The sequence below is a fragment of the Prionailurus viverrinus genome, chromosome C2 (assembly GCF_022837055.1).
Source record: "Prionailurus viverrinus isolate Anna chromosome C2, UM_Priviv_1.0, whole genome shotgun sequence".
Classification (NCBI taxonomy): domain Eukaryota; kingdom Metazoa; phylum Chordata; class Mammalia; order Carnivora; family Felidae; genus Prionailurus; species Prionailurus viverrinus.
Window position 1 is genome coordinate 38846303 of NC_062569.1, and position 12868 is coordinate 38859170.

Below are 12868 nucleotides of genomic sequence, written 5' to 3' on the forward strand. Positions count from 1 at the left end.
ACTCACTGAAGTTGTGCTTTTCTGTGTGTTTGTGTGACTCCTTCATGAATGTTTGCCTCCCTCATAGACTATAAGCTCTAGGCTAGCTGGAACTGAGCCATTTTCTTACTCATCAAGACTGCTAGGGGCGCCTGGGTGGCTCAGTTGGTTAAGCGGCCGACTTCGGCTCAGGTCATGATCTCAGTCTGTGAGTTTGAGCCCCGCATTGGGCTCTGTGCTGACAGCTCAGAGCCTGGATCCTGTTTCAGATTCTGTGTCTCCCTCTCTCTGACCCTCCCCTGTTCATGTTCTGTCTCTCACTGTCTCAAAAATAAATAAAACGTTAAAAAATTTTTTAAAAAAAGACTGCTAAATTGCAACACTCAGAAAATAAAATGTTGAAAATGAAACTACTTATAATATAATACAACATTCTTAGGACTAAATTGAATAAAAGTTGTGCCTGATTCTTAGAGTGAAGACTTCAATCTTTATTGAAAGACTTAAAGAAAACATAAAAAAGAGGTATCAGATTTAAGAACAAAAAAACAGTATCATATATATGTTAGTTTTCCCTAAACTCATCTCTGGATTTGATGTAGTTCTAATCAAAATACAAACACACTGAGTCAAAAACTTAGATAAGATGGTTCTAAATTTTTTACAATAAAAGAAAAATATCCAAATAGTTATGATACTTATAAAGAATAATGTAGGGGAGGTGGTAATATTTATCCTATTAGATATCAAGAGTTAATTGCTAAAAGGTATTAATAATTAAAATAGTGTGGTATTGTCACAGCACTAGAGAAACTGATCATGAAGAAATCTGACAATGGTAAGCATTGATGAGGATGTGGTGCGATGGAAACACACCTACTGGTGGGGATACCACTTGGAAAAACAATTTGATATTGCACATCCCACTCCAAGTTCACTGCTTAAAGAATCTTTTACATGGGCCCCAGGGTTCTTGGACAAGCAATTCTGTTCATAGGAGAATAGGTACAGTGTGGAAAATTCACGTATTTGCATATGATCAATAAAAGTGAATGAATTATTGCTGAAAACCAAAACTTTGGTGAATTTTAGAAAAAACATGAGTGCACAAAGAATCAAAGTTTAGAAAAACCATGACAACAGAGAGTATGGTACTATTTTTTATAAAAAATATATAACATGGGAAAACTATAAATAAAATTCAGGATAAGATTTACCCCTGGGGATGGGATAGAGTGGAGAATATGGAAGAACATACAGATAAGTTCAACAGTTTGGGTAATGTAGTTTATAGCTTGGTGAAGAATTCATGGGGCTTCCATTTTTAAGAAACTCTTCAAGACCCTGGAATAAATCCCCGCCCCCCGACAATAAAATCCATGTGGCATACTTCCTTAACCTTATTTCTTCTTAAACTGGTCAAGCAAAGTGAATAAGCTGCCAATACCAAGCTTTTGCCATCTCCAAAGCTATCTCCATTCCCAAAGCGCCATCATCAGCCAGATGAATGTAGATGTAAACCTGACTTGACACTGACAGCCTTTGACAAGGGAAGTGTAGCTATGGAAGAAAACCCCTCAGCAGAGATGCCGTTGCATTTATAGCTGATATGGCCACACTTCCACCTCCACATTCTCTGCATCACTGGTGGTAAAAAGAGCAACTGAAGTTCTCAAATTAAATAAAACTTCTCCATAATTGCCAGCTTTAGCTGATCAAGGGCCAATTTTCCAGGAATGTCCTCTGCTTTAATAACATAAAATCTTAGTGAGCCATGCTCTCTACCTTATCTTTTGTGAGATTTATTTATTTATTTTTTAAATTTTTTTAACGTTTATTTATTTTTGAGACAGAGAGAGACAGAGCATTAACAGGGGAGGGTCAGAGAGAGGGAGACACAGAATCTGAAACAGGCTGCAGGCTCTGAGCTGTCAGCACAGAGCCCGATGCGGGTCTCGAACTCACGGACCGCGAGATCATAACCTGAGCCGAAGTCGGCCGTTTAACCGACTGAGCCACCCAGGCGCCCCTCTTTTGTGAGATTTATACATATATCTTTCCATTAAAAAATTATATCCAAACATAGAGTATTATAAGATACTTCTTAATAAGTCATTTAAGTCATCAGGCTAGGAATTCATTCTTACTGGTTCTGGAATATCAGGAAGTCTAATAAAAAGAGGAAGCCAATGAGTTAGGCCCTCTATAGTTGACTTGATTTTCCATCATGTTTTCCTTTTGTAGCCACAGGTTTTATTCCAGGTTCTGAATCCCATTTGCTAGTATAATCTCTTGCTTTGAAATCTCTGAAGATATTTTATAATTACTTCCCATGGCACTTTATTTGCAAATATGACCACAATAATTCTTCCCATCCCTTTATGCATACACCTTTGTGATGTGACTTCATCAGACCTTCCATCAAGAGGTGAAGCCTTTCTCCACATGTCTTGAATCTTGCCTGCTCTTGTGATAATCTGACCAATACAACATGGTGAAAGTGATATTGTGTGACTTCTGGGTCTGGGCCTTAAGAAGTCTTGCATTTCTGTTCCTATCATCTTGAAATGCTTCCCTGAGACCATCATGGGAAAAAGCCAGGGCTAGCCTACTGGGAGATGAGAGGGTACACAGAACAGAGGTGAGTCCCCAGACCAACCAGCCAATAGTCAGAATCAGCCACCAGACATTTGAATGAACCCATCTTAGACCAGCCAATTCTAGTCAAGCCCTAGATGACTGTGGTCACATGAAAGACCCCAGATGAGAACCACAGAACTGCCCAGCTGAGTCCAACCTAAACGGTTGAGCCACAAAATTATGAATAAAATGGTTGTATTGAGCCACTAAGTTTGGGGAGTGGTTTGTTACAAAGCAATAGGCAACAGATATACTTCCCTTATTTTTTTTATCTTTTATCCAAATGAGGTGTGGTGGTAGTGGTGGTGGGTGGTGGTGGTGTGTGTATAAAAGCTGAGTTCTTCGATCAGAGTTTGGACACATTAAGGAAAATGTTTGAATCTGTGCTTGAGGGTACTGAAGAATGACTGTAAACTGGGTAATTCCAAGACTTGAATATTTCATTTAAAAGGAATCCTATAGGCAGAATCTTTTAGTATGGATTGCTTAATAATGAGACTTCTCAGATATATTCTTTTTCAGAAAGAATATATTTCCACTATTCTTATACATTTTTCTTTCATCAGTAGCCATTTCTTATTTCACATCAACAATCTAACATGTTGGTTTTTTTTTTTTCCTTCTACATGGCATTCAACATTTCTCTTCCTAATTTGGAGTTAGGTTTTATTTTCTTTCCTCTTTGATTCTTTCACAGTTTATTTTTCTCTGTCCTGTTCTGTCATTCTTATCCTTGACATCTTCTAAGGGTGTAACAGAAGAACTGGATTGGTGACTAACACAAAGATCCATATGGCTCTGACAACTCCTTTACCTCCAAGCTACTTTTCTGATGTTCTCCACAGTCCTTCTGTCCTACCTTTTGTTTCTTTTCGTCAAAAACTTCACTCTCCTCTCTGCTGCCAGAAATACAGCCTATGCATGCTGTGATATGGATATGAGAAACCACACTGCTAAGCAGCTCAGGCTATACTTGACAGATTAGAGATTATTTTTTTCCTATTTGGCTGTGTCAGGGCAGCAGTATATTTATTTTTCTCTTTGACACCAGTGACAGCTATTACTGTGCCAGCTCCGAATCCAGAGAATAAATGAATGCACAGAGGAGGCATGGGGCCTTCCAGTCTGACTCAACACAGCCTCCCCGAGCTCTGCTGTTTTGCAGCCTACTGCAAATGGAGTCTCAGAGAGCAGCAGCCCAGACACTGTCTCATGGGATGGTGAGAAAAACATGTTTGGGAGGCAGGAGAAGAGACAGAGGAGAAGGAAGAGAGAGGTGGAGTACAGAAGAGAGAAGAGAGGAAAAACATAGGACTTTGTGGTTGATAAGCATTAACCAGGGGGATACTGGCAGATACACTCTTGGCACTTTTGCCTCCCTGCTACTGCCTGCCAAACTGAGTTGTTCTTATTAAAATACACAAAGAGAAACAATAAAAGAATCAGAGTTTCCCAGAAATGGAAGTAAGCAGTATAATCAAGCAGGTTTTCTACTTGTTCGCTCTTTTATTTTCTTTTTAACATAATTGATACATGCAAGAGAATATATTGAAAATATATGCAAGTTATATTGAATACCTGCAAACACACTCCACTCCAAGAGCCAGAATATTACCAATAACCTATCTCTTCTATGTGTTTCTTTCTATCTCATTCTTTTCCCTCTCCCCCAGAAATTACCACTTCCCTGAATTATGTCTTTTAATTCCCCCTCCTTACTACACATATGCATATATGCCTTCTCACACAGAATCATGCATTCTTAAACAATACTGATTAATCTTGGTCATTTATAAATGTTGTCATGCTACATATAGTCTTGGGACTTGATTTATTGATCTTACATGAAGTTTCTGAGTTCATCCACACTGTCATAAGCAAGTTTGTTTCATCCTTTTTTTAAAATTTCTTAATGTTTATTCATTTTAGAGAGACAGAGAGAGATAGACCGTGAGTGGGAGAGGGGCAGAGAGACAGAGGGAGACACAGAGTCCAAAGCAGGCTCCAGCTGTCAGCACAGAAACTGATGTAGGCCTCGAACTCACAAACTGTGAGATAATGACCTGAGCCAAAGTCAGATACTTAACCTACTGAGCCAACCAGGCACCCCTATTTCATAGTTTTTTTACAGCTGGGTAATATCATGTTATACAAATTTACTTGCCTACTCTCCTTTTTTTTTTTTAATGTTTTTTTAATTTATTTTTGAGAGAGAGCACAAGCAAGGGAGGGGCAGAGAGAGGGAGACAGAGGATCTGAAGCAGGCTCTGTGCTGACAGCAGAGAGCCTGATGTGGGGCTCGAACTCACAAACCAGGAGATCATGACCTGAGCCAAAGAAAGACACTCAATCGACTGAATCACCCAGGAACCTACTCATTCTTCTTTTAATGAAAAGTAAGTTGTTCCCAAGTTTTTGCTAATGTGAACAATGCTGCTACAAATATTTTTATACATGTCTCCTAGTATACATGTGCAAGTGGGTCCCTAAGGAAAATACTAAGAAACAAGAGTTATAAGGCATACCAACATGTACAAAGTATACAAGAATATAATAATAAATTTTAAAATTATATACGCATAGATATATACATTGGAGTAAACTTATAAAAGTTAAAAAGTAATAACAGGTAATCCTGAAGAAGAGTATCTTTATTGCCTTATCCTGTTAAGATACAAAGACTTATAATGAAGCTGTAGCAATTAAGAAAGTGATATATTGGGGCAGAGATGGATTATAGACCAATAAAATAGAATTAAGGGTGTAGAAACAGAAACCCCAGTACATAGTACAGAAAACATAGTAGATCCTGGGGAACAGTAGAACTAGACAATAAGTGATGTGAGAATAATTGGTTATGCATCTGAGGGAGAAAAATTGGTTGTCTATTTTGTAGCATATACAAAAAATCAGTTCTAGAAAATGAACTTACAGTAAAAGGCAAAACTTAAAACACTTTAGAAGAAAATAGGTTTCTGATTCTGGAGTAGGAAAGATTTATTAGACAAAACACAAAAACACAAAATGCTAACCATAAAAGAAAAAAATAATAAATTTGACTATATTAAATTTAAGAACTTCTTTTTTTAATGTTTATTTTAGAGAAAGAGAGAACAAACAAGTGGGGAAGCGGAGGGGGGTGGAGAGAGAGAGAAAGAGAGAGAATCTTAAGCTAAGCATGGAGCCTGATGCAGGTCTTGATCCCATGACCCTGGAATCATGACCTGAGCTGAAATCAAGAGTCAGATGCTCAACCAACTGAGCCACCCAGGTGCCCACAGAACTGCTGTTCAATAAAAGACATCATGAACAGGGGCACGTGGGTGGCTCAGTTGGTTAAGCGTCCAACTTCAGCTCAGGTCATGATGTCACAGTTTGTGGGTTCGAACCCCTACATCGGGCTCTGTGCTGACAGCTCAGAGCCTGAAGCCTGCTTCAGATTCTGTGTCTCTACCCCCACTCTGCTCCACTCCCACTCATACTCTGTCTCTCAAAAATAAACATTAAAAAAAAAGACATCATGAGCAAAGTAAAAGCACAAGACAACAAAAACTAGGAGAAGATATATGCAACATATACAGCTGAATATGGATTAACATATAAAGAAACAGGGCAAATCAATGAAATATTAAACATATAAAGAAATGTGGTAACTTAATGAAAATATGGCAAAACAACTCAGCAGGGAAATGGAGAAAAAACTTGAATAGGTATCATATGAAACTATAATCAACTTCACTAAGAATCAGGGAGGTATAAATACAATATAATTTTACTACTATTAGATTGCCAAAAATTAACCGGAAAAAATGCACAACCACCTTGGAAAATGATCTAAATTATTTTATAAAAATGAATGTTCATTTGTAGACTCTATCATCTGGCACTTCCACTCTTAGGTGTATATATATATATATATATATATATATATATATATATATGATGGCCACCAAGTCTAGGAACACACACAAATACATAATAACGGGTTTACTGTTATTATAATGATAAAATAATAGCGTGCATATTTCTAGACTTTATGACCACCCTGAATGCAGCCTAGAGGCTTCTTCAGCTCTAATTAAATATGGATATATATAAAATCCTTCCTGTCCCAACTATCTCTGCTCAGGCTCTTGAAAAACATACTAGTTTTTTGTATTTGTAGATTGCAGTTCCCTAGGAAATCTGAGTAAACAGTGAAATCTATGCAGACTCTCTTGCATGAAAAATTTGTGGAGAGTTTAAAGGGGTTCATTGCCTCCCTAAAGTCCTTCTACACCATTTCAGGAGCTGTGTTTTCTGGATTAAGAACTCTCCTCTGAGTCATTCTCTTTCCAGGGCTAGAGTTCAAGGCACTGAGGTATGGCTTGGCCTCCATCTAGGAACTATACTTCTTCAGGTTTTGATTTGAGACTAATAAATGTGTTCCATCTTCCAGATTTAGGAGTCAGCATTTTGAGAATACTCACTCATCATAATTTATCCTAGTCAAGAAAAGAGTAGCAGCGGGGGGCCTGGGTGGCTCAGTTGGTTAAGCATCTGACTCATGATTTCAGATTAAGTCATGATCTCACAGTCATGAGATCAAGCCTGGTTTTGAGCTCTATGCTGAATGTAGAGCCTGCTTGGGATTCTCTCTCTCCTTCTCTCTCTGCCCCTACCCCCCTTCCCAAAATAAATAAACTTAAACAAAAAAAAAAAAAAAAGAAAAGAAAAGAAAAAGAAAAGAGAAGAAAAGAGCAGCAATTCCAGAACCAGTGCTAAGGGCACTTAGGCCTAAAGATCTCCAGGTCAGCAGGCATGATGACACCAGAAGGTGGAGCAAGACCTTCCACAAGGCCCCTTCACCCATATGCCTGATGGACAGGTGGACAGAGTGTCAGGCACAGCTTCTGTGGTGTGCATATAAGAAGCCCAACAAGAAAACCAATACTTCAGAGGAATGTTGATAAGAATAATAGACACATCCTCACATTATGAATTCAGGTTTTCTAGAGTGAGTTACCCAGAGTCCAGGAATTCTAACCAAGTTAAATGAATAATATCATCCCTTCAACCACTTGCATTAGGAAAACACAGGTATCATTTCTACTTTGCATTTATAGCTTATTCTTAAATATTCAGATTTTTCATAATTGTTAGCTATTGTGATAAATGTAAGAATGTGAAATTATTGAGGGCCTAGTTTGTCTGACAGATATAGTTATTAATTGCAAAACACTAGAAAAATATAAAGTATCATATTAGGAAAAAGAGCAGGATAAGATTCTAAGAGTGTTTTGAAGTCAGACTGACTCCGCCATTTACTACCATTTACTTATCGGGCAATCTTGTGCAAATCTCAACTTCAGCATCCTTCTATGTAAAATAAGAATAATAACAGTACCTATCTCACAGGAGCACTATGGGAATAAAATGAGATAGTGTCTATAGAAAGCAAAAGCACATGGGATGAGATTTAAAAAAGTAAGCTATTTTTAAAATTAATACCCCATTCTTCACATTTAGATCCATGTTCCTTTCTCCCAATATTTTTGAAATTATGGAATTTGTTTTAATTCCTCGCTAACAGAAAAACTAAAAGAGTATTACTTTTATTATTATTAAGGAAGCACTTCATGGAAACCAAAGAATTCTAAGGACAAAATGTATGTGCTGACAGAAAGCATTAGGTAGGTTGTCATTGTGATGATACATCTGTATCATACATAAGGGTAGAGACATAGGGCCAAAGACAAAGGAATAGTCTCTAAAAATGAAGGAGATGAACAGAGAATGATTCCAAATACATGGGGTTTATTCAAAAACAGGTGTATTTAAGATTTTTCTTATATGATAAGATGAGGAAAGGACTATAAAAGGTGGTTCAATTCTTTAAGAACATTAAAAAAATTAAAATTAATTTTTTAAGTTTCTCTGATTTTACTGCAGAATAGATTTATTAAACTTTCTCATAAATATAAAAGATGGTTTACATCTAATTTCTGAAACATGAATTAATAAAACTTAATTAAGAATTCTTCTTACTCACATGGATTCAGTGATATCAATTCCTATAAAGCATCTGAGTCCATCTAAAACCAACCTGTAGTTTGATTAGATCCAGTCATTATCTACATAAGACCATGGTCCACCAGCTCAGTTTTCATTCATGGCCCATAATCACTCTTCATAGAACTTACATTCTCATAAATTTCTGATCCCAGACTTCATTGTCCTGTGGCAGCTGACTCTCTAGCATTTTAGTTCCCACCCTCTCTTGCACAACTCTATGAAATCTGCCCTCCAACTTTGAATCTTATGTAATACTCCCTACACCCACCAGGACTAATGTATTTGATGCCATGGAGAAGCCAGGTACCTCATCCCTCACCATTAAATGACTCCCCAGAATCTATATCTTCTATGAAATTATTCTCAGAGTCCAATCTATGACTGTCCTAAATCTCTCTTTCTGCCCATTTCATGTAAGTCTGTGTATATGCATAAACCTAGGCATTCTTCCTTCCTCTTAAAAATGTGAATTCCTTTTGAATGGGATTCCCAACTAAAAATCTTTCATATCTGTGAGAACTCCTCTGGGACTAATGAAGAAACAGGTGGCATGTTAGTGAATATTGACTAGTTCATTTAATTTTATTTTTAGTTTAATATTTTAAATTTTATTTTTGAGTAATGATAATAAATAGAAGTAAAGCACATTTTTGGCATTAAGAATTTTACTCTGGAACCAAACTATTTCCTTACTAATGCCAGCTCTATTACTTACACTGTGTGCTCTCTAAACCTCAGCTGTTTCAAATGTTAAATGAGGGCAATAATAGTACCCACTTAATAGGATTATTTTAAGGATTAAATTAAATAATCCATGTAAAGTACTTTTAAAAAGGGCATACTACATATCAAGTACTTGATGAATGTTGTGTTGTTCTTATTACTTTAGATTATCAGGAAAGTATAACCAGTCATTTTCTAAGGTTTGAGTGTACATTTGAATCACTCATATAATGAGAGTCACTAAATTATATAAGTGTCAGTTAAGTCTTAATTCAAGTTTGTGCCTTTCCTTCAGAAGTTTTGAAATTGTATCTGGTGATCAACAGCATAAAAATAAATTGTTTCTTATCATACAGCACCCAAAACAATTGGACTTGCCGATATTCTCTTTATTTCTGCCCTTAGGACAAGTGTGAAGTCATCTATCACCTCCTAGAGGTTTAATCCATTAGATACTCCAATTGCTGTCCCATCTGACTTCCTATTATTAGACACTGTCTACCCTCCCTTTCCCTATTCCTTTGACTTCCAGACACATGTCCTGCTTGTTTTCTTCCTATATCTTCCCAATACTTCTTAGTCCTTTGTGGTTTTCTCTTCCCTTTCTTCAGATAATTTTGTTGCCCAGGTAACCTCCTTTCTCACTCCTAACACTTGCCTTGGATTACCCCATTATCTCTCAAGATTTCAACATATTGATGACTCTATGTCCATCTGTACTGCCACTGTCTGAGGCCAGGCCCTCATCACTTCCAACTTAGCTTATGAAAATTGCCTCTTAAATGGCCTCCTGGCTGCCATCTTTTCCCTGCTTTAAGATTTCTCCTTCACATAACCGCCAGAATGACCTTCTGAAATGTAATCTGACTTTGTCCTCCTCAAGGTAAAGCTCCTTTCCCTTGCTGGATAAGACCTTAAGAAGGAACCCTAATTGGGGGCACCTGGGTAGCTCAGTTGGTTAAACATCCAACTTTGGCTCAGGGCATGATCTCACAGTTCATGAGTTCAAGCCCTGCGTTGGGCTCTGTGCTGACAGTTCAGAGCCTGGAGCCTACTTCCGATTCTGTGTCTCCCTCTCTCTCTGCCTTTCCCTCATTTGTACTTTGACTCTCTCTCTCTCTCTCTCTCTCTCAAAATAAGTAAATATTAAAAAAAAATTAAGAAGGAACCCTAACTGTTGTTCAGATTATGCCTCGTTCAAACAAAAGCCCATGGTTCTAAAAGTTTCCCTGGGGCTGTATTTTTTTTTTTTTATTCAAATCACTTTCCAGCACAAATCATTGATTGCAGCCTTAAAATCAGAAGAGGTTATAAATTCCAATAAATGAATTTTACCAGATCTCCTAAACTGAAATTTTTTAGAAAAGTCAATTATATATATACACACACACAGTACATTGTTGTTCTTTTTGAAAAAGAGATTATAGAGTTTTAATGATGGTGAAAGCATATAATATAAATACATACACTTAAATATACTTAAAATCAGTTAGACAAAGAAAATGGGGTAATAATGAAAACCGACTACTCCATAATTTAACAACATTTTCCATAAGCTTAGATTTAGATCTAAGCTTATGGACCTATGACCCTATTATACATTGTAGATCCTCATATTATAGAACTGCTAACCATCAATCTTTGCTAGAAAGTGATGAACACTGTTAAGAGTCCACACATCTCAGAGCCTTCTGTCAATGTATATGAACAATGTAGAGGAATGTATAGGAATTCCAAGAGAAATTGCTAAAGAAAGAGGGGATGATAGTAAGACCTGCTGAGTCAGAAGCCAAAGTCTGGATTCTGTCCGGTCTATGGCCCTACTTCATAAGACAACTAATTAGACTTTTAAGATATTACTTTTTTCATCTTCAGAATAGGGGCTTTAATTGCACAAATCTCTAAGGCCCTTGTCAGCTTTGATATTTGAATATTAGCTGCTATGGCTTATCCACAGAATAGAACAACTCTCCTCTAAACATGCTTTGAGAAGGATAAAATCTATATTTGCCCCTTAGTCACAGTTTAAAGATCTCTTAGGTGTCCAGACTTAATGAGGTTCCTCAATCTATATTCCTGTAAACCTCCACCTTCAGGTGCTAAAATCTTTAGCTTCTTCATCTCTCTAACTATGCTGGACATTTTCATATAATGTAGCCTGAATTGTTCTAGGCTTGAATCAATAAAAATTTAACAGAGAACTCAACATAACCCACGCCCCCTGCTTTCAGGTCCAAGTAACGATACCTCCATAGTCTTCCAGTGACGCACACTAAATACTTCACAAGGAAAGAGCTGGATAAATAATTAGTGTGTGTGTTTTAGCTCCAGTTTCTTGCATTAGGGTTATAACATCTGTATGCAGTAAAGTTAAAGGGTAGAGTTGGCTCCATCAGACAATTTCAGACATCCACACCACCACGGTCATAGCAGCTGACATGTTTTTTGCAGTGGAGATTTAATGTATTGGATAGGATTATGAGTGAATTGGATTGGCTTCACCATTTTGTATCATATTTTGCTTTATGATGAGCTGTAAGCCAGAGTCTATATAGTTAGACTTGGGGGCTTAGTAACATAACCAATAAAATATAGTGAGGAAAAAACAAGGCAGCATTCTAGAGTATATCAAATGAAAAGCCATCCCAGCATTAAAAATTCTGCTGATATTTGGAGATGTCTGTCTCAGACTGCTCTCTTATAAATTTTCCCTTAGAAAGCACACCCTTGCCCTATAGCTACTACTGTACTCTGTCAAATACAGGTAGGGTCCTGCAAAGAAGATGAAAAAAGAATGCAGTGTGCTTACCTGAATTATTCGAGCAAAAATAAAGGAATGCAATGTGCTTCACTTAACTCAAGCCAAGATCTCTACATTCCCTAAATCAGAGGTCCAATACTCACAGAGAAAATTCAGCAATCTGATTACAGTTTGCTCTGATTTGTAGCCTTGTAAGCTTGGAATGGAATCAGAAAATATATACACCTTGGAATGGAATCAGAAAAATGTGTAAAGATGTGATATACAGAAAAAGGTAGACAATTCACCCTGTCAGTGTGAGTCCAGAAGTGTGAGATTCCTCCCACAGATGACTGGCCCCACGGCCACCTGTAACTTGAGCTCCAAAAGTCACTTACCCTATGACGATACAGGAGATGGCAGTTCCCAAGAAGGCATATGTTAAAATAGATCCTAAGTTTTGAAAAAAGTGTCTCTGGGGAGAAAAGAATAGATTTCATATAGTACGTCCATATTTTTTTCTTAGTGTAACAGTAAATAAAAATAAATGTATGCATTTTTACAGGCCCTCCCTTCCCTCACTGTTTAGGCAAATTCTGGTTTTGGAACCTTAATTCCTGGCCTTATTGCACAAATAAGGTTGAACTGATTTACACTGCAAAGGACAGAGGTTTCTCAAAGAAAGGAGGAAAAATGCATCTAGAAAATGACAGGGTAGAGATGAGAGAAACG

At 37.2% G+C, this 12868-nt stretch overlaps 1 protein-coding gene across 7 annotated transcripts in view; it reads right to left on the reverse strand.

Moving 5' to 3' along the window:
* SLC9A9 (solute carrier family 9 member A9) overlaps window positions 1-12868 on the reverse strand; it is a 687543-nt gene that overhangs the window by 488338 nt on the left and 186337 nt on the right. For all 7 annotated transcript variants that reach the window (XR_007155680.1, XM_047875494.1, XM_047875495.1 and 4 more), the window contains one exon: window positions 12535-12611. Coding sequence is in view for 6 of the 7 variants with exons in the window: in XM_047875494.1 (XP_047731450.1) it covers window positions 12535-12611 (77 nt within the window). In the remaining variant the exon portion in view is untranslated. The remainder of the gene's footprint in view (window positions 1-12534; window positions 12612-12868) is intronic.